The sequence below is a fragment of the Gavia stellata genome, chromosome 1 (genome assembly GCF_030936135.1).
Source record: "Gavia stellata isolate bGavSte3 chromosome 1, bGavSte3.hap2, whole genome shotgun sequence".
NCBI lineage: Eukaryota > Metazoa > Chordata > Aves > Gaviiformes > Gaviidae > Gavia > Gavia stellata.
Genome location: NC_082594.1, coordinates 103,948,942 through 103,971,558, shown reverse-complemented (window position 1 = coordinate 103,971,558; position 22,617 = coordinate 103,948,942). Strand labels below are relative to the sequence as shown.

General features: G+C 39.3%; 1 protein-coding gene across 2 annotated transcripts in view; it reads left to right on the top strand.

Moving 5' to 3' along the window:
• Nucleotides 1–8,554: 8,554 nt before the first annotated feature.
• The window catches only part of BACH1 (BTB domain and CNC homolog 1), a 32,272-nt gene continuing 18,209 nt past the window's right edge, over nucleotides 8,555–22,617 (top strand). The window contains exons 1-3 of one of the 2 annotated variants that reach the window (XM_059821783.1): nucleotides 8,555–8,605; nucleotides 19,364–19,431; nucleotides 21,459–21,756. In XM_059821783.1, the coding sequence (XP_059677766.1) occupies nucleotides 21,517–21,756 (240 nt within the window). In that variant the 5' untranslated portion in view covers nucleotides 8,555–8,605; nucleotides 19,364–19,431; nucleotides 21,459–21,516. Of the gene's footprint in view, nucleotides 8,606–16,145; nucleotides 16,165–19,363; nucleotides 19,432–21,458; nucleotides 21,757–22,617 lie in introns of those variants that run through there. The other variant, XM_059821791.1, reaches the window with a different exon arrangement.

Genomic DNA, 22,617 nt, shown 5'->3' with positions numbered 1-22,617 from the left:
AGCTTTTCTTTCCTTTCTTCACTATGACTCAACATCCTTCTCCTCTCGGGGGTATGACTACAGTTCTTAGGGAATAGGTCCAAAGTTTCAATGTTTCAAGTATTGCAGAGATTTATGAATCTGCATGTGTGTGAGAGAGAAGCCACTTCTTTCCTCCTTTCAAGGGTCTCACTCACAAATACTTCTGTCATTTAAGAAAACTCAGGGTACCTCTTTCCACGGATATAATGAACGTTCCCAGCATTTTCATCTGGGGCGGGGTGGGGAGGGTTTGCATTTTACTAGAAAAGCAACAAACCAGTACTCCAGATAGCCCTGATAACATAACACTAACGAGCAGACTCCTCAGAGCAGTTTAGAGTGAAAGCAAGAGCCCCGAACCAGACACGCATGGGAACTACACAGTACCAACTCTTAGTCCTCTTAAACTAAGGGTGTGCGGAGGGGCCATCCCAAGTTGCTAATTCAGGAGACTGTCAATAGACTATATTATAAATTAAAGAAAACAGATGGGCTCTTCTTTCCCTAGTACCACAAAGGCTATTTTCTGAAGAGATGACTTTCTTCCCCAGCATGACCCTTTCACAGGGGAAGGGCACACGGAAACCGTGGGGGCTGCTATGCATTTAGTTTGTGGTCCTGTGGATGCATGTCCTCAGCCCCCAAGCATGAGGTGTTTCACCAGGTCTCCCTCCATCTTCCCAAAATCTCAGTGCTTCCATGAATCTGCTTGCAGAACTGCATCTGGCTGAAAGTTAAGCTTCTGCTGGTTTCAGACTTAGTGGTTTTCTGCTGCAGGGAGCTAATTTATCTAAAGCCCACACAGCTGCGATCCCACAGCATTACTTGAGACTGCAAACACTCATGGAACCCCGGATGACATACACTGGCTTTCCCACATACACTGAGGTTTCCTCCCAGGCTTCAAAAGAGCCACTGTGTGATAATGCCTAGTCTGGACAGTCTGGCTGCAGTAATTTCACCTCACCTCCTCAATATTTCTGGTCTCTTCCCAGATCCCTCAGATCAGGCATTGCTGTCTGACAAAATTACAGCCATTACCAGTTTTACTTCAGGTTTCCAGGAAAGCAAATCCATTTTTTGTGAATAAATCAATTGTTTTCCTCTTTCAAGCTAAGTACCCCGACGGGGCTTTTTTTAGCTGTCCTGCTGCAATTCTCATTCTTTGGTCTTTTCATATACCTCCCTCAGCCTGTCTAAGCAGACCTCTTATTTTCCACAGCTAGACACTTCTAAATCTGTTTCCCACCTTTTTTCCATTGTTTACATATGGTTTATAACCCTTCTCACAGAATCGAAACAAAATTCTCATTATTTTAAAAAAAAAAAAATCCCATTTTTTTCCCCATTAAAATATTACTGTTTAATTTAAGCTTGCTGTTTTTAAAAATAATATCTGGAAAAAATCAGTTTTAACTGAGAGGCCAGTTTTCATTTTAAAAAGCTTTGATGAGAATTTGGACCAAATTAGCTTTAGGTTTAAGATAATCACTTTTATAATTGCACTTTAAAAGATAGTTTACTAGAATAGGATTTAGCTCTAGATGAAAAGCATTTTTTCTCTTTTTTTATTAAATGAGAATTTAAAAATATTTTCCTGTGATTAACACGAAATTTCCCAGAATGAAAAAAAGACTTTTATAAGCAAGAAACCATAAAAAATAAGCATGTGTTCCTAAGAATTAGAACATTACCACACACATACAGCAAAAGACAATATGGAAACAAATTCTCAAAGAACATATTTAAAGACTTCAAAAAAACATTTTAAAATAAAAGTCAGATTTTCAGCTTGTACATATTGACATTGCCCTGAGGTTTCAGTTACTTAAATACATCAGATACCATAGTAGCTCCTTGATAGCTCGATTTACAGTTAGAAAATGTTATCTAAGTGTAGACTAAAAACCAGCTTTTGTGTTTGCAAGTTCACAGGAGGGAGTGGTTTGCTTTTCATTTAGCACAGTGTAAATGGACTAGTCTTCTATATGACGCCTGCAGAAGTCATGTTTGACGTGGATGTGTGTACAACAGGGTCTTCAGCCTCTGCCCCGTGAAGCCAGGGTGGCAGTTTCCACCAGGTGACTCCTGAAACAGCTTGTGGTGCCTACAAGCGCAGGAGTACACCAGAAACAGGCCATAAGCACAACTAGTTGTTCCAGAGAGACCAGACCAGTCCCAGTTGAGATCTTTTCCCACTCCATCTGCCATCACCGCATGCATGTCTTGCAGATGTGCAACACAGCTGCTGTACATATGCACAGAAAATCTGCGGCTCCAGGGAAATACTGGAATTGCTGCACATGCATGAATGCAATTTACTGCTTGTGACACTATGGCCAGTGCTTCCAGGAAAGCATCGGACATACTACATATATGCAGCGCATTCAATCTATGCATGTAAACCCGGTGCGTCTAGGACAAAAGCCTGTCTTTTACACCTGATTTACTGTGGTGATCTGTACACTAATTTAGCTTACAACCAGAAATGCTAGATTCATTACATATGCCTCATCAGTCTGTTGCAGTGTAGGCAAGGGGCCACAGACAGAAACTCTCTCTTAGCTAAGCGTCAGAAGAGCTCAGCCAGAAAAAAAATGGACATTTCATGATGAAAGGAAGATGGGCCTTTAGCACCTATTTTTCTCAGTGACTCCATGACACTTTTGCTCTAGAGGATTCTGATCCCGACATCCTGCAGAAAGCAAGTACAGAGGCACTGGTTCAATTAATGCGTAGTCCTCTGAGAGTTATGCCTCTAGCCCATCCCAGTTATCCACGTTCCAACCACAGACAAAGGGGTGAGACAGGCATCTCCAAAAAGAGTTTCATCACATCTGTCTCAGACACCTACCATAGGAAGGGAAAAATGACCCCATGGAGATGCGTATCTAGTTCCATTGACTGCACGGGAGCCTACATAAGTAGCTTAGACTAGACAGCTAAATTTTAGATGGATAAAGATAGGTGAGATGAATCTCACCTGTAGCGTTGTGGTATGTTGCAATTTAGCTCTGGAGAATTTATTAGCCAAGTTTCTGTGGTATGAAACCAGCTTCAGCATAGGAAGAGAGAGCAAGGGCAGAAAAGATCACACACAATATTAAAGATGGCCTAAATGTTCCTTATTTTAGGCTGTGCCCTGAAGTCAACACAACTAACCTCCAGAGATTAGAACACTTTCATCTCTCTGGGCCATTACCCGCACATAGACTAGTCAGAGTGCAGTGAAATCGAGTTACAAACTAGTGCTAGCTGAGGCTGGTGCATCTAGTGTGCCAGAAGCAGTAAACACTAGCAAAGAGGGAAATAACAACATTTGATATAATGGGACTTAAAATCCCATTAATGTCATCAACGTATCAGAAAAAAAATATATTGCAAAAAGAAAGGGACAGTTTTCTTTGTTTTCTTCTATTAATTGTTATCATGCTCACTAATTCTGTAAGCACTTATCATCTCAGTTTTTATATTGTTTTATCTTTAAAACATTCACTATTTATCTGCAGGAAGACATACTTCCTTGTTTTTCAGCTTAGCTCCCAGATCTCCTTTTTGCGGGTTTTACTTCTCCTTTTTAGGAAAAAAAATGGACTAACTTTTTTATTTTTCCTCTCTTCAGTTGTGTCTAATTTTTATGAGGAAAGTACATATTCGGTTCTTCAGTCTGACTATGAGTGAGAAGCAAGCTATTACGCCATAATTTCATTCCTTATTGTGTGGGAAGTCAGCATTGCATCATCCCTAGGATCGAGAATAAGAGATGAAGATCCCTTCTTGGTTGGTGCAGTCCAAGATTTGGCAGCCAATCTTCAAGCCAAAGTAAGAGCTCCTTTCGTTTTGATTTATTCCTTTTTGTTTTGATTTCTTCTCTCTTCTGTTCCCCACTCTTCCCCACAAAAAACTTAAGCATAAGACCAGAAAAAAACCCACCCTCTTCATCTAGTGGTAGGTATTTTAAGTTTTCTGCTTATGTTTAAGCATTGAGAACATCCTGTATTTCTGCAACTCAATTTTTAGCATCTAAAAGTTGTCTTAAAGCTGCTTTCTTAACAGCTGAGTACTAGCGGATTGGGAATTATCAACATGTGTAAAAGCATGAGAACTACAAGTCATAGAAAACATAAAGAGCAACTGTAGAAACTTAGATTCAGAATACATTAAGAACTGGTAGTACCCAAATCTCAAGCAAAAAGATACTATTTGGATATCATTATCAAATAGGTGACCTTAAATTTATTTGTTAACAAATTGCTTATGTTATTTTGTAATGAAACTCTGATTGTACTGGGAAATATATTGACTAACTAGTAACTAAAAATAATTAAATACTGCCTTCTTAACGAGGTGAAAAGCAGTTATCGAACAGTTGTTGAAGCAAAATCTGTATTAGCCTCTGTCAAAACTGAAAGCCTCAGAATTTTATTCAATACACTCTTCATATGAATGGCAGAGAGAACCCACCCTCCCTCCGCAATGTGTGATTTTGCTGAATCCTTTGTGAGATTAAAAACATCTGAGATGCTAATTTTATAATATAGCTGTATTTAGCAAATTTGGGCCACCAATAATCTCTTGCTTAATGAAAATACGGGAGTTGTATGAACACAGGAATAACAGTTGTGTTACATATGAAGAGAACTGTCAGAGGGGTTATTTTGATCTACAAAGTACTGGATATAACTTGTTCCTTTAGCAGAAATACATGTGAACAGATTCGTCAGAGAATTCCCAAGGAAAAGGGGGGAGTGGAGAGGCAACCCTTCCTCCTAGCAGGGGAACCTTCTCACCTCAAAAGCATTGTACCTCCTTCAGAGAATGTTCACAAGATCAGCGTGTAAAATGAACAAGCAAAGACCACAAGCATATGTATTTTTAAATTAGTAACTGAATATCCAGATTTGCTCTGAACTCAGCAATTATTTTTGAATCTTTCGTTCCTTGCCTGGTCCCATCCTTTACACTGCTGTTGTTCCTCATACTCTTTCAGCACCTTTTTTGATTTGATACCCTCTTTGCTTCATTAGTTCCAGTGTGGCATAGGTGCAACATTTTTGTCCCGGCTGTTAGCGTGGATGTCATATGGCTATATAATCCTGTTTGCTGCAGGCCTTTCAGAGAAAGCATTGCTTGACTAATCTCATGTACAGCCAACACAGTAGATTGTGTACTTTACTGATGTTGCTTTTAATTGTTTTGTATGATTGTCAGTTACAAAAGACAACTGTTACTCAGCTGTACTAGCCCACAATAAAGACTCTAAGAATCCAGGCACATATAAAAGCAAAATGAAAGGTGTGTCGCTTTGGAAGACAGCTACAGTTTATGTGCCAGGCCTACAGCGGGTGTAACAAAAAGACAGACTTTCACCTGGTGCAAATCTATACAAGGAGTTAACATCTATCTTGAGTGTTGTCGATGGAAGAAAAGACAGCTTTTAGTTCTCAGACTTTTCCATCTGCATGCACAATTTTCAGAATAAGTACTATGACTTCTCAGAGCCTGGAGCAACTGGGAACCCTTGAGTAAGCAATCTGGAACTGCTACTTGGGATAGGGTTGCACATTTGCTTTTACAGTGTTTCGGATTGTCATTTTTATTTTGCGCACTAATGAAGATGTCCAATTAAAGAAATGGAGACAAAGAAATAGTAACAAAATGCACCTTACAAAACTGAGCCTACTTAGAAATGATCCAAGGAAAAGTGAAGCCTCCCTGTGAAATGCAGCCACTCCCCACTTCAAAAAAAATCCCATTCAGAACCCTCTTTTCAGTTAGCAAACAAATTAATAAAGCAGCAGGGATTTCCTGTCTGTTATCAGTTTTAATCTGGTATAATGACTTTTGAAGAAAGCTATTGAAAAGTTCCTTTCTAGTTTGCTGTGAAAATGAAACTAACTGGTTCACTGGGTGGGGGTGGAATCAGTTCTAGATCTCTCAGACCTCCTACCTGTGTAATTTCTAACTGGCTTGCTGCTGAAAGTAAATAAAAGAAGAATTTCATTAGCATTACCATTGTAAGGGCAGTAACTCTGTAGAAAAGAGTATTAATACATGTAGGCATAAAGTAATATATAAAAGTATGTTTTTAAGAATGACACTCCATGCTTTTCAAACATGAGCATTTTCCCCATGGTTTCATCTGTGTCTGAATTATGCAAGGTCAGTCATTACACCCAGACGTGACGGGAACTCCCCCACCCCCCCTTTATACACACCTATCATTACTAAATATTACCAGTAAGATCTTTGCTCATACCTTCCCCAAAAATTCTCAGGAAGGCTAAAATGAAGTTTAGAATGTCTACTGTAAAAAAAGCTCAAGAAAGTTACGTGACACTTAAATTGAGTGTAAGACAGATTGAATATTTCTTATCTGCTCTAATTTAAGAGGCATAAATGCAATCTTATAATTAAAATGTAAACAAAATTGTTAAACTTCGTTAAAATTTCATAACAATGAAATTCCCATTAGTATTCTTGGCAGTGCATCTTTTGCCATCATTAATGTTTTATTCAGGATATGCAGCTTCTGGAAAAATGTTGCCTTCAGTGGTGTCCTTGAATAAACAGCTACATGGAGTTTACCCCCCTCTGATCTGGCTAACAGAGAATTGTTTCCCTTTTAATATACAAGGAAGGAGAGTTCTTTTCCATCTTTCAATCAGTTTCCCTTTACATTGCCTTCAAGATGATACTGGGGAGAGCAAGCTGCCCTCTGGCTATTTTTAGCAGAAGGAAAGACCTTACTGCTACTCTAAGTTGCTTTAGAGGAGACAAATATCTACCAGAGCCTAGAAGTACTGAAATTTTTCTGGTCCTGGGCAGGGTAACACACAGCAGCTGTTTCTAAGACATCCTCTTAGCTATCTTAGACTCAATTTGTACATGTAGATGGCATCACACAAAAATACTTGCCACGACCTGAAAACAGTATGCAAGCTACATACACATAGCACGGGACATCCTAGTCTGCCTTTCAATAGGGATACTAGCTCAACAGTAACATCACACCATTTTCAGTTCTAGCATTGGTGTGTGTGTTGTTAGCTGAAGGTTATGTCCTCACTGCAACTTGCTCCACAGTATTTTTTTGGTTTACTTGACATCTTATCTCTTCTTCCATAGCACAGCGCAGAGCTCACTAGCTGCTTGACAAATCAGACTCAGAATGAGGACAAGGTCTGTCAGCGGGACACTCCCAGCAAATGACCCTCAGATCAGTGCAGCTTGAGCATCCAGAAAGCATTTTAGACCATACAACATAAGCTCAGCAAGTCAGTAAGTTATACCAGCAAAAACTCTCTCAGGATGGTACTTCTACAAAAAGTTAGTTTAACATTTCCTGGCACAAAAGTGTCACTCGTTACATTACTGGTCAAGCCTGTTAATTGGTGGCACTTCCCTAGCAGGAGTAGGGAAGTGATCGTGCCCCTGTGCTCGGCACTGGTGAGGCCGCACCTCAAATACTGTGTTCGGTTTTGGTCCCCTCACTACAAGAAGGACATTGAGGTGCTGGAGCGTGTCCAGAGAAGGGCGACGAAGCTGGTGAGGGGTCTGGAGCACAAGTCTTATGAGGAGCGGCTGAGGGAACTGGGGTTGTGTTCAGTCTGCAGAAGAGGAGGCTGAGGGGAGACCTTATCGCTCTCTACAACTACCTGAGAGGGGGTTGCAGAGAGGTGGGTGTTGGTCTCTTCTCCCAAGTGACTAGTGACAGGACTAGAGGAAATGGCCTCAAGTGGCACCAGGGGAGGTTTAGACTGGGTATAAGGAAAAATTTCTTTACTGAGAGAGTGGTGAACCACTAGAATAAGCTGCCCATGGAGGTGGTGGAGTCACCCTCACCGGAGGTGTTCAAGGAACGTGTGGATGTGGCATTGTGGGACATGGTTTAACGGGCATGGTGGTGTTGGTTGTTTGGACTTGATGATCTTACAGGTCTTTTCCAGCTTTAATGATTCTGTAATTCTGTAAACGAGTGAGAGTTTTATGCCAATAAAACACAAGAAGCCCGTCCCGTCCCACCACGTCCTCCCCTCAGACGACACACGAGTCGATGGCTGCCTGGCCGGCACGGCAAACAGCACTTCCCAGCCAGCAACGGCTGCCCTTTGGGGGCACCTGCAGAGAGGCGGCGAAGGGCCCACACTGCGCCCAAGCCAGCCACCACAGCTTTACAAGCTGCACCGACGGGCGGGGAAGCTCTCGACGGTGCTAGAGGCCGGCGGCAAGACCCGGCACTGCCCCGGCGAGCGGCTGCCGGCGAGATGCCGACGGCGGCGCGCATGCGCACTGCGCAGCGGTGTGGGCGGCTGCGCGTCGGCGGGGAGCGCCGCGTCCAATCAGCGGGCGGGGTGTGTGCGCGGGGGGGAGGGGGCGGGGGGGCAGGGGCGGCGGGCGGGTAATGTTATTGGGAGTCACCTGACCGCTCGCGCCGCAGTCGGGCCGCAGCCTGTGCCAGGAGCGGCCGAGGTTGGGGGAGCGGGAGGAGAAAGGGGGCGAGGCGGTGACGGTGCTGCCCTGCGGCCGACTGGCCCGCGGGTGAGCGGGCCCGCGCGGAGGACCGGCGGCGACAGGCATTGAGGTGAGCTACGGCGAACGGGCCGCCGTCGAGAGCGGGCGCGCGCGCGCCTGCCGGTGCCAGTTGGGCTGAAGGGGGGTGGTGGGGCGAGGGCAGCACCATTCGGGTGGGGGGCGGGGGGGTGGAGTGGAGGAGGCTGAGGCGCGTTCTCACGGGGGCGGTGTTAGTCAACTGGCCCCCTCCTCCCTCCCCCCCTCCACTCTGCGGCCGGCGTAGTGGCCCGTCCCGCCGCGGCGGGGGCGGGCGCTGTCGGACCCCGGGCGAGGCGGTGAGGGCGGCGGGGTCCCGCGGGGGAGCTGCCGCGCTCGCAGGGGCGGCCGGGCCGGCGCAGGGCGGTGGCGCCCGGGCAGCGCTCGGCACCGGGCAGCGGCCGGCTTCCCTTCTTCGGTGCCATGCTTCAGGTGTTCCCTCCGTTCCCCGAGGCCTGTGCCCAGCGCGGCCGCGGGGCTGGGCAGTCAGTCGTTAACTTGGCGGGTGCCCGTGTGCTCCGGTGACACAGGCGTGACTTTCCCACGCCGCGGTCCCTGGGCCTGTGCGAAAGGGGCAGATCAGCCCTGCTGAAATCGGGCCGTAACCCCGCTGTGCCTGGGTGAAACGTGCACCTGGTGTGTTCAGTACCCTCTGAGAGAGCTGGGGAAGATTTACTTTAGACTGTAAACAAAGGGATCCAAATCCTGTCTGTCTTGTTCTGTACGGTGAGATACTTGGCATGCTTTGGGGCATGCTGAAAATGTAGTAATTATAAAAGAATTGTCACCTGCTTTTCTGTCAAGTTATATTTACATTCTTCATTTTAGTATGGCACTATAACAGTAATCCCAAATTCATATACAGCTGGGCCCTCTAAATGTTTGTTGAAATAAAAAAGGAAAAAGCAAACATTCTAGCAGTAGAGTGAAGATAACTGTATATGCAGTTTCATCATGCGCTAACTTTTGACACACATGTTAATTTGAGGCACTTCAGGAAGGCACTTTCAGTGTGGGAAAAAACATAGGTGACTGCGATAATGGAATAATTGCAATCCAGAAACACTGTAAATTAAGGTTACACAGCACTCTGAATACTGTGTTACTAGCGTCAGCTCTTTAATCTCAAATATTATGCCACACTGAAGAGAAAAGAGCATATTCCTGTCAAAACATCTTGAGTCCAAATTAAAGCAACTAAGATATTCCAAATTTTATTCTGTGGTTTACGAGTTTAATGTTAAAGGTGACTGAAATGGCATAATTACTCTTGGATGCCCTAACACATGTGAATAAATCTGTATGTTAGTAAGTAGTGAGGCCCAGAAGTGGCAGATTTGCAGAGGAACAGTTGTTGCGGAAAACAGAACATCCGGATTGTAGTCTTTTCAGAAGTCCCTCCTTCGAGCCAACTGCTGAATCCCTTAGTATCTGGACTTCAGGTGTACTTTCAGAGTACATTTTCCAGTTAAATTTAGTCCAAAAAGAACCTACTCTTGTTGTCCAGGTCCATCTTGTGAAGTGAATGAAAGCACAGTAAGTGGGATGTTTGGGAAGCTTGCTTCACTAGCACACTCCTGATTCTAACCAGAATGATAAAGTGGAGGTTTAACTTCCATCTACTGTATTTTTCAGTGTTTTAAACTCAAAAATGTGGAAGATCTTGATGTGCTAAGTATTTATTTACTTTTAATAAGTTCTAAAATCCTTATGCTAAGGATATTTTGAGCACTAATAATTTCATGTTAATATAAGAATTATCTACTATTGAAAAACATACTCTTTACCTGACTATTTGGATCAGGTGGCACTCTCACTGGGTGTAGAATAGAGATGTCTTTTGTACATGAGTTGTACGAGTCCCAGATAACTTTGCCCTGTGGTTTAGGGAAACATAGCTCAACAAGTCTCCTTCTCATGTCATTCCCACAGCATCCCCCCCACCTTCTCAGTTCTCCAAGATGAGGTCTTCATGTAGATTCTTCATAGATTTCCTTTTAATCATAGAGATGTCTTTCTCCCTGCACTGGCCATGCTGGTGTGAGGGGGAGGAGTGGTAGGTCAGTCAAAGGATTCATGTTTGTGTCTGATTGCTGGCATTTCAGTTGTCCCTTAGAATTCAACCACTGAAGGTTTCATGGGGGAGGTTTTAGGGGTAGAAAAAACCTTTGTGGTATTTATAGTGTAAGTCCTGTTTATGTGCAAACCTTAGTTAAACCATAGGTAACATGTTAGTTGATGCACATGTGGCTAGGAGCAAAACCGTAAGTGAGCAAAAAATAACTGCTGAAACAACCATTTGAATTCAGCCTAGTATGACCACAATGGGGATAATGTATGATGACCCACCTGCAGCTTTCCCTGCCCCCCACCTCCAGTTCAGAGGTGAGCGGTGTGGAGTGGGAAAAAAAAAAAGTAATAGAAAGGCTCACTTTGCTCTAGCAAATCATAGACTGTATCACAGAAGTTAACTCCATTTCCAGCAATATGCTGTGTTTTTCAGTTAAGGCCTTTCTCAGGCTGGAGGGAAGTTTTGTTCTTGTTAAGTAATAGCAAGGGAAACCTTAGTATTTTGTATAAATACAAGTTAGCAGGTCAGAGTAAGTCTCAACTGACCGGTCAGCTACTGAAGCTTTAGAAAGGAGGGGGAAGTGTGCTGTGAAGGGCAAATTGACTTTAGAAGCATTGGTGAAATACAAATAAATTGAGTTTAATCATTAGACATACATTGGAGGGTGGAAGAGGTAGCCTAGGGTATCAGTCAGTCAGAATGCCTTTGAATGAGAGCCTGCATCTTAAAGAATATTCAATTAGTCTTTAGAATCATGTTGAGATAATTTGTTTGTGAATGACTTCATTTGAACTGTCAAGATAATGTTTGTAGGTGTTTGTTTGGATTCCAGACTTGGCCCTTTGACTAATACTTCAATAAGTAAATACAAGGCATTCACTATCCCTGTTTACACTTTTTTTAAGGTCAGTATTTTCTATGGTACCATCTCAAAAATACTTACATCTCAGCTAGTAAGGCCATGTCTTTTAACATCATGTGTCACATAGGACATGGTCTACAGTTCCCGATGGGAAAACTGAAACACAGCTTTGTGTGATTTGGTGGAAGTCTTTACTAGAATTATAATTTGAAGCCAGGTCTTCTGCATCTTTTTTTCCTTCTTATATAAATATTGCCAATTCTAATGAACTTACTCTTTTCTGTTTTCATAGAAATGTTTCTGAAGTTCTTTCTGATTTATGTCTAAAATATTCGTAGAATTTTCTTTCAGTTTCACATACTGTGAAGAACAGTTGTCGAAACAAATGGGAGTTAAAAAGCTAATACCAGAAACAAGATTATGAAGATTATTTCCAAAATGTATTTTATTTGACTTGCCAATATATTTGCTTTACAGCTCTTTCAGGTTCTTGTGTCCTTCTAAGTTAGAGTAAGAGCTGTTAAAACCACAGATGGTTAATTTAGTATTCATTATAAATATTTTGACATACATACTTGTGAATGGATTCTGGCAGTCATTAAAACAAAATAATTCATGTGGTTTGTTTAATTGTGGCAAGGAGTAGAATATGTAGCTATAAATGCAAAGGTATTTGTCCTTTAAGTAAAGGCAAGAGTTGACAGTAGATGTTGTGCATGCTTTACATCATGCCAGTTTAGCCCTTATCCTAAGTGAATATTTTACTATCTAACTTAGTTCTTATTTAAAAAAAAAAAACAACAACAACACAATTTCTACTAGTATTTTTTGGGGTATTGTGTTTGTGGAGGTCTTTTTTTGTTGGGTGTTTTTTGGTGGGTTTTTTTTTTTCTTTAGGTGAACCATGCCTTTAGGAAGCCTGGGCATTGTTGTTATCTTCCCAGAGTAACTCTGCTTGAATACTAGTAGAATTGAACGATTATAAGTGGTGAGATTTTGCTGTAAAGGAGCCTCTGAAATCCCTTCAGTCCTATTTAATTTTTTAGCACTGAAACAAACCAAATCCCACAATATGATTTTTATCCCTGATCCAAAAAGTAAACAATTAGTGTTGTGTAAAATAATGCTAAACTGCAAAGTAGTAAAAATTGTTTTTCTGGCTTTGATATGGACTGCTTTGTATAATCTTCTGAGGGAAGCTGTTCAAACCTCTGCTCTGTGAAAAATTTCTGTGATTACCCAGTATCAAGCCTTCCTCCTGCCCCATGCCCCAAGTTCTCATATAGCTTGCAAATATTAAAAAAAGTGAATATTCAGACTTAAAACCTGGAAAACAAATTAAGACTCTTAGTGCAGACTTAAAACTTGTCAGACTTCCCATGATTCTTTTTAATTCTCACTTGTGACTTGACAAGAGTCCAAATGCTGTGGTAAGAATTACGTTGCAGAAATACAAGCTAATAATTTTTAAAAAGTTCATTTATGTAATTAAGCTGTGAACAATATTATCCAGGTGTTTAGACTAATAAATCATACAATTTGGAATTTTAATTATGAGTGTGCTAATGATCTGAAGATGAGACCTACTTTTTTAGAGGAGAAAGCATTGTTTTTATGAAGCAAAGCTTGCTTTTTGCCTTTCTTAAATCATTCTTTTCTTTTAAAGTCTTTTGGAACTAAAGATGGAGAAATAATAAACATGAACACTAAAATGCTTGTTCATTCCTTGTCAGCATAACGTGAATCAGCAGCTATTAACTGCTGTAGGCATTCATCTGTAACATAACTTTATTTCCTTAAAAGGAGAGGTAGCTGGGGGCAAGGACAGAGATATAAAACTTCAGAAAAAAGCCTTTGCAGTGTATTCTGAATAAACTGTCTCTTATCCAAACTGTCATGTTTTAGCAGTAGTAATGATAGTTGTCCCTTGTACTTTACATCTGTGGATGACAGATTTTTTTTCTTTTAATAGGATAAAGTAAATGTAAATGTCTGCCCTAAGGGAACTGAGGAGATAAGTGACCTGCTGGAAGTTACTCAATAGGTCAGCGCAGAACACAGGAATAGCACCCAGAGTTTGGTTTTTTTCAGACTATTTTTTGGGGGTTTACAATGCCTTTTTTCCAACTGTTCAGGAATTTAAGGTGTTCTAAGAGTACAGACGTGTTACAAGCTTGGTGATAGCTGAGCAGACTTTTATTGTCTGCTAGGTGATAAATTAATCTTGCTAGTTTTATTGTGATGGTAATCACAAGTGAAATTGCAGCTGGATGTCCAAGTTCAACCAGGCAGCAGTGACAGGAAAGGTGTCTCACCTGGGTTCTGCAACTGCTGAAGGGGAGCTTCACTCTGTTCTTTCTCTTATTTCAAGACCTTTACCCATGTACAAGTGAGAGTTACTGTGATTACTACAGAGGATTGATACCCAGTATGGTATTAGCGGATGGTTGTTCACTAAGTAAAGACTAAGGAACAGGGTTTTGGTTACTTTTTTAGTAAATTGGGTAACTTTTGGGCTGGATCATTTACAGGAAATTTATGGTAGCTGAAGGTCAGAAAAAAAAATCCCATATGTGTAGACTGAGTTGATTGTGATGATAGAGCCATGTAATTGCTATCTGAGCCTAGGAATAAAAAGTTAGCTCTTCTTTTTAGGAATGTCTGAAATGGATTTATTGACTGATGGAAAGTAAGTAAGAGGCTGTTGGTCTTTAAAACAAAGCACTGACTTGATAGGATGTAACTCTTGTAGCTCATGTATCTTTGCTTGGCTCTTGCTAGTACCATTGCTATCTTAGTAGAACTTAAGACAGAAGAACCACAGGTCAGTTTGTGCTGGTTTATTGCCCCACTTGCTATTAAGTGTATTACAGGTGATGGTAACAAAGTACAGTCCTGTGTTTTATTTGACAGTGAGTCTTTCACAGACAATCGTTAGTTTTGGATGCTAGACTCAACTGAATCCAAATGTTCCCACTGTATCTTGGTGACCATTATATACTGGATTTTCTTTTCCAGGTCCTTAGATTTACTGCCCAGAGTTCAGATTGTAAGTTTGGAAAATCAGCTATGTCTTTCCTGAAACTGCAAGCCTTCTAAGTAGTAAAGGCATGACCATTACTGATTTCCATGGATTTTTGTACTCTGGTTTAGTATTTCTAAGGACCCTTGAAACATTCAAACTCAGAATGTTCAAAAAGTATTTTGGTAAATGTGTACACAAATCATAGGTGTAAATAGGGGCAGAAATGACAGTGATTTGCACTCTCAAACCTGTATTTCAGTTTTAAGGGCCATTTTAGTATTCTTTGTCTGTTTGCCTTAGAGTGTCAGAGCCTATGGAGCTCACTCCTGTGACTCATTCATTCTTTCTAGTTGTGAATTTTCTTCTAACGCCACCAGCAGATCTTTCCAGCGTCAGCTGGTCCAACGTTCAAAACACTCTCTTTAGCTGTAAAGCATACCCCTTTGTGTGTTGAAATCTCACCCTTTCTTTTCAGCTTTTGTGGTGTTTGAGTATAAACTAAAGGATGTTGAATTTACCTCTGTGTTAGCTGTCCTACTGTTGTTCTAAATTGTTCTGTGGTAAAGTTCCTGGCAGCTGTCATAGGCAGGCAGAGACACCACCAGCTGTTATTTTTGTCATCTTTGTTCAGAAAGAGTGATGCAAGAATACAATAAACCAGCTATAAGAATACAGAATTGGTGTTATCTGACTGTTTTTCTAAGTTACTGAAAAGCTTAATTTTAAACTATATGGCATTTTGGGGGATTTTCTAACATTGATGCAAAATGCAAGATAGTCTCTTTAAATCTTCATTTAAAGTCTAACGAAGTTCTTGCTATTAATTCACTGCATTGAATAACAGTATGTTTTGTTTATTTAGTCAGTTTTGTTGATTTTTATGATCCTGTATGTTTGGCAATCATTATTAATAAAATAGTTTGGACAGAGTGTGTTAGAAATTCTCTACAGAAAAGCTGGAATTCTTTGGTAGTTGTCCAGTGGGCATCTGGATAAGTGGCAATGAGCTGGGATAATTGCTGCTGATGTTAATATTTGCAGTGAGTTGATGGGTGGTACAGTTGCTTTATTGTTCCAAGGTTTTGAATGTTGTCTTAACATCCGCATGTTGTTGCTATTGCTTCTGGTTAGTCTTACAACATTCCCCTTTGAATGGGATTTCCCTTTGTTATCAAAAGGACTTAATCATTATGGCAAATTGTGAGGTTTGGGCTCAGCCACATAAAAAAATACAAATGCTCATATTGAGTGTTCTATGTCAGTATACATACACTCTGTGTTTTGCTCTCCTTTGCATAATGGGGAAAATCACTCCTCAACATTAAATACTTGAGAAAGTGGTACTTTGTCAAATCCTGACTTTCAGGAATCGTTTGCTAGGAAGACTTATTGTAAAAGGCGTTTACTGGTTTTATTGTTATTACTATTTTAATAAATGTGTGTATATATATTATATAAAATTTATGTATTATTTATATAATACACTGTTTCTATATTTCCATATATTATTCAAAAGTATATATATTTTTGTGAAATGCAATACAAAACTCTTTCCAGGACTTCACAATTGTCTGAATTTTGAGAGACATACTTAAACATCAAGCAGTTCTTTTGCCCTATCATAAATGTATGGAGGTAAGCTGGTTTCTGTGCATGCTTTTGTCAGCTTCATTGACAGCTTGGTGCTTCAAAGCTTCCTTCACTTCTCGCATAACACTTTTCTTGTTGACCACAGGATATTGAGTGCAGACTTCTATGTGTTGCGGTGGTGCTGCTGAGCATGAAAGTTAATTGCTTTGTGCCAGATTTATATGTGTGTGGATGAGAAATACATCACACTATTATGAGTTTTATCCTGGTAATGTGTTCCTATTCTTATGCTATCTATTCCAAGGTAATATTATTTATTATTATTTTCCTTCTGTAACTTAGCAGCAACAGTTCCTTATAGCTTTACTTGGTATCAGCCATAATGATTGTCATCTTTGGAATATATACCTTTTCTTTTTAAGTATGAAATGGGGAGACTTTATGGTTACCTAAAGATCTGCACCAAGTGACTCTTTAAAGCAGAGATTGTGGGAGAAGGAAGTAGAGGATCAGTTAATTAACTTCTTTTATTCTGCAGTCAACTAGGAGTTAGAGCAGTAATTGCTACCAATTGTAAGCAATCAGATGAGCAAACCTGCAGTCCAATTTTAAAGTACCTTACACTTACTATACTTCACAGTTACCTCCATGTTAATAATATAAGCTAATTAAGAACTTTAAATGCATGAGAAAAATGAGTCTTGGATGAGATCTGTATTTGCCAATGAGACTTGATAGGCATCTTTCTCTAATCTCTACACTGTGTACTTAAACACATGTATATTCCTTTTTAAAATGTTGTTGCAGTACTAATTTTCATTAAGATAATAAGTACTTTATATGTTCTTTGAAAATAAATATGTATATATCTAGTCAATTAAAAGTAGAGATGTCTAAATTTACTGAAGATAGCGTAATTTTACAGGTAGCTGTTAGGCATAGTTTTCCTATTGAATCATATGCTAGTAGGGAGAAAAAAAAAATGGGAGTTACTTCACTTTGATAAAGCAGAATAAAATTTTATAGCCGGTATTTAGGAGAAAATATTTTTGCTTTTAGGCAAAACATTTTTTTATCTCAAAATCACTGTTTGATAAAGAATGGAAACTTCATAGTAGCATCCTTGGTTGTGTTTTCAAAGCAAAATCAATTCATTCAGCTGCAAGCATTCCTTTATGTACTTTTTATACTAGCATGTGTGTTTATATATACATTCTGTCTGGTTGTTGGTGGTTTTTTTCTCAAGACTATGAGGTTGTTAGATGTGCAGAATTTCAGGTGAGAGGGATTTGAGGAATGCTCTTGTACTGACAGTACTAGTTTTCTTCCACTAACTGAGGATTTGTAGTGTAGTTAGTGGTTTCTTCTTTAATCCTTTCAACCTGCATTGTAAGTACTATTTTAAGTTTTGGAATTTTTGGAAGATCTTTTTGGACTCTCCTTAGTACTGATGGTAACTGCTGTATCAAATATCTTAAAGAATATTCTTATACGGTTTTTGTTTCTTAGCATCTTTTGCATTCAGTCACGTGGTTGTTGTTGGCACTGACTTAGTAATCAGTGATTTAAATATACAGTCATCTGCTGTCTCTTCTAATACTTTCACAAGTTACCTGTGCCTGCTTTTAGTTTTCTTTACTTAAGTGTTAATTTAAAAAAAAAAAAGGCATGGTAGAATAGAAGTTTTAGTCTGGTTTCCAAGGTATTAATTTGTGTTATTGTTCATGTGTCCATTTTCCTTCTTTTTAGTAATTTGTTGCTGCTTTCATCTGAATTGTCGGGGGGTAGGGGGCGGGGAATCTGACAGATAATGTTTGTAGAAAATAAAATTATGTAAAATGGACACCTGCACTGTGAGGAAGAAAGCAAGCCTAGAAGGGTCTGTCTTTGTAGGACAGTTGCAGCATGAGCTTGTAAGTTATAAAGCTTCTTTTAAAAAAACACCATTGAATTGTTTTCTCTACTTCATACCTTTTCCCCTTTTTGTCCATCCATAAATGAAGTTGATTTTAAGAATTTCCAAGTGCTCCAGGAGAATAGTTAAAGTAGAAGAAAGATCAAACAGTTTACAGAAGAGGTGTTCTTTTTCTCTTTGGTACAACAGTAAGTCTTGTTGTTGTTGTGGATATGTATATAACAAATCTACTTATGGGCAAGTGTATTTTGTACTTACATGCCGCTGTGGAAAATCTAGTTGGCTGTCATGACAAATACTATTATAAATGTGGTACCATGCCTTTATTGCACAACTGGAAAACAGAATTAAGACATTCGTAAGTTTGACCTCTGTTAGTACTTCTCTAAAGTGTTACAGCTTTTTACAGTGGTTACATTTTCCCTTTCCTGTTTGATGCTTTTTGTTTTCACCAGCATTTTCAGTCTTCTGGTTCTTTTCCTTTTGATTTCTCTCTTTATCATGTATGACAGTAATTAAATTTTACAAAGTTGACTGAGAGAAATTTACTGTTTGAGTGTGATATGTGTGGTGGTTTTTTGTTTGGTTGGGTTTTTTAAAGGTTCTTTTAGATTTTTAAATGCTTAATGAAATGCTGCATTTTATGTTTTGGATAAATCAGAAAAACTTGCATCCTGATTAAAAATAGTGAGGATGTAATTTGGCCACTGAAATCTTCACATTAGGAAGTACAACATTCTGTCTGTGTTAAATTGAGTTATGCTCAAATTGAATATTTATTTTCACTTCTCAAGAAACGGAAGGTAGTGTTTCGATGTTGAAACCTAATTTTTTTTGGCAGCAGCAACATTGGAAGCTCGCTATCAGTGCTTCAAGTAGGCAGTACACTGTTCTGAAAGCATGTTGTGTGCCTCGTGGAGATGAAGTGAAAAAGAGGATTGACTGTCCTTTGCACATATGTGTTTATATATACACACAAACACATGCATATATACACACACAGTACTGTTCCTTCTAGCTTTCCATGGTATGGAAGTGTAGTGAGCTGAATTGGATATTGGAACTGATTATTTTGTAAGGGAAAACCCAAGAGCAGCATGTATGATACATGGGTTGTCTATCTGAGGGTTGGGAAAACTTGGGACTTCAATGGAAGAAAAAAGAACCTTTAAAGGCTTGTCTCTAACTATAGTCTCCCTCATGAGTTTTGCCTAGGTGTTCATCCCAAAATATGTCCTTATCTTTAATATTTCCCTGTGTTCCCCACCACCCTGGGTTTAGTTTTCCATTTTGTCTTCCCTTCCTTTTTGATGGTTTTTTTTTTTTTAGAGCTTCTGGTAAGAAACACGGAGTCATACTTTGTTAAACTGCATGTGCTGTAATATTTGAGGAATATGGTAAGTTAAGGATATAGAGCAAACAAATTAGGAATACATGATTTATATTGCACTGTTTACTTCTCATAAGCTATTATAAGAATAGAATTTAATGAGTAACATGAGTAACTGTTTCACAGGGAATTATTTCAGAATTCTCATTTAAACTGATTGGAAACTAAGTATTTCCAAAGTAAACAAATCTCTGTCTGTAGTCTTGTCGTTAGGTATATGAAAACGTATAAACTGGGTTTTTTTTTGCTTCCAAAAATAAGTCCTTTAGGGTTAGACAGCACATGGTATAGCTATTGCTTAGTGGGAAAACTCTGATTTGTGTAACTTTTTTTTTCGTCAGAACTTTTATTTTCACAAAACAAAATCTTGTATACTTAAGCAGATGCCCCAGAACAGACTTACTTTCTTTGTCAAGTTATGATCTGTACGTTTTGTTGCTAAAGTTGACAGTCAAGTTGAGTGTACAGTTTTCCATGAGGGAGTAGGAAGGGCAGATAATGCTGATGCTCTGCACTTTACTGGAGTCCAGACTGGTACTGTGCTACTGCTGCCACTGGAAATGTGGATCTATTTCTTCTCTCTTTCTGTTCAAAAGATCACTAAGAGTGCCTATATGTCATGAAAGTAACTTGAGTAGTGAGCAACCAGGAGTATAGCTGGCAGGGTGGTTGTTTTTTTTCCTCACTGTGTTTAAAAATGGCCATGCCCTCCTCCCTCCCCACGTTGTGAAAGTTTCCCATATTTGAAAACTGAAGATTTGCATTGGCTACAGTTTTATTGGTTTTGGGAGCTGGCATATCATACCAACCTCTGTTGAGCAATATAATGATTGGGTAGTCCTGTGTCAGCTGAAGTGAGTCTCAGCAACTGAGTTCAGTTACAGTAACTCTAGGGTAGAATAGTCCAGTGTAATCGAAATGCTCGATTTGTTAAGGTAACACTTTTCCTGGTAATATCGTATTTTCCTTGTGGGACAGTTCTAAACCTTGTTACGTGGTTTTTTCATTGAGCTTTAGATGCGAGGACATCTCTTATTAGGCTTTTATTTTTTTTTAACTGGAAAAAAAAAGGCTCAATCCAAAGAAGATAGGAATTTAGAAATACAGTGTAAAGATCAGACTTTGAAATGCTGTTAAACTTTGCACTCTCTAGGAGGGCTGACTTCTTCCTAGCTTTTTTTTTTTCCAGATACTAGGAGTTGAGGAATAGCTTCAGGACAGTTACATAAAAGTTTATTTCAAGGTCTTAAATATCATATAACTTTTACTGTTGTTTATTATCCAATAAATAATGTTATTTCAGAACTTTGATGCTCTGTCACAAAAGGGATTCCATTGCCAGGTGATCTGAATCATAGTCATTGATTAGGGAAGCAAACTTCTAACAAGCATGACAATTCAAATAGCGATGAGCAGGAGAGGGGAAAAAGGTTGCATAAGAGAATTAAGGCAGGTGGAAAATAGGAGAACTAATCTGCTTTAAAAACAAAACATTAACGGACTAGAGAGAAAATGAGAGGATTTTACCAATGCCTGATTGGTTTAGTAGGCAAACTACTTTTGAAAGAAGGTAGAACACAAATATTTTAGTCTGTACTGGGTGAATCAGTAAACAGAAGTAGCTTACATAGTATTCTGGTGAATTTTGGCTTAATGCATCTGTTTTTTATTTCTCTTTACATTTTCATAGTGTTGGAGTCAGAATATACTGATAAGTAAAAATGAAAGCTTAAATAATTTTTAGGTGTTATGGTAAAGTTATGACTCAGTCACTTGCTGAGGAAAAATCTGTTCTTTATCACTGAAGTCACATGAAACATTGTTCCCTTTTTTGGTCTATGAAACTACTAAAGCAATATTTTAAGATGTACGCATTAAGGTTTGGGTACTTCAAATGCTCATAAACATGTATTTATGTATTAACATGTATGAAATATTGAGTATTAGTCTTAAAAATAATTAGATCAGGCAACAGTTTGCTTATTAGTTTTGGATATGACTTTCACGTGTGCAACTTGTTTTTTCTTCATCCAGATTTGAAGAATAGAAGCATGCTTTCCACTGAGGCTTATGCTACCATTTGTGATACAGAATGTCTCTAAGTGAGAAGAATAGTGTGGTTTTTGCGTACGAATCTTCAGTACACAGTACCAATGTACTTCTCAGTCTTGATGATCAGAGAAAGCAAGATATTCTTTGTGATGTTACTATTTTAGTGGAAGATCAGCGATTTCGGGCTCATAAAGCTGTGCTTGCAGCTTGCAGCAGTTACTTCCTTTCACGAATTGTGGGCCAGGTGGATGCTGATCTTATCATCACTTTACCGGAAGAGGTGAGTGTCACTCCCTTCTGTATTTTACCTGCCAGTGCTTCTAGTCTGTTTTGTTCAATTCTGTTTTGCAATAGGCTGGTGCTTAACTGAGAAGTTAAGGTAAGAGATTTAAGAACTGAGGGGAAGGAATTTCTAAGTTGTAAAGTTGCCATTGGTTGAGGTAAAGGCTAGGCAGATCAGAGTGTATATCACAGACTGAAGATAAGTGAATGCTGTCTTGGGGAATGTAGAGGGGAGATCCTTCAATTAAGTATATATTACTTTTAAAATTGTGCACCTGATTCAAAGCATGTAAGTTTGTCAAAAAAACCAGGCCTTAAATGGTAAAGAGGTATTGTAGAACTAGTCCTCCTATATGAAAAGAGAATACTTTTGGGGTAATAAATAAAGTTGAAAATGATAATACCTTTTAAATCAGTATCATTAAGATTTGGTTTCGTACATTTGAGTAATACAACCGTACTTATGTTTCTTGTTTGCTGCTTACTGTTGTTAACAATTTTCTTCTGCTCAGTTCCCCATCCTTTTTACACACTGATCATTAGCAGCTTGATTTTTTTTTCTCTGCTGTGTTTTATTACTTTTAAGACTGAGAAAATGTGTTGCAATTACTTGCTTGCTTTTTTTACCTCTAAAATACATATTCTTAAATCAGATTAAATTTTAAGGCATTCAGTGGGAGTGAGCCAGAACCTGATATCTGTAGGAAAGAAAATGTGTTATTACATATCTGGAGAGTCCAAGACATCTAAAGACTCCAGTTGGTATTTAGTTAAGTTGTAAGAGGCACGAGGCAGATGACTGGATTTTTATATGAAATGCTGTGCTTGTAGGTGAAAAATGAAGAGCCTCCAGGTGCTC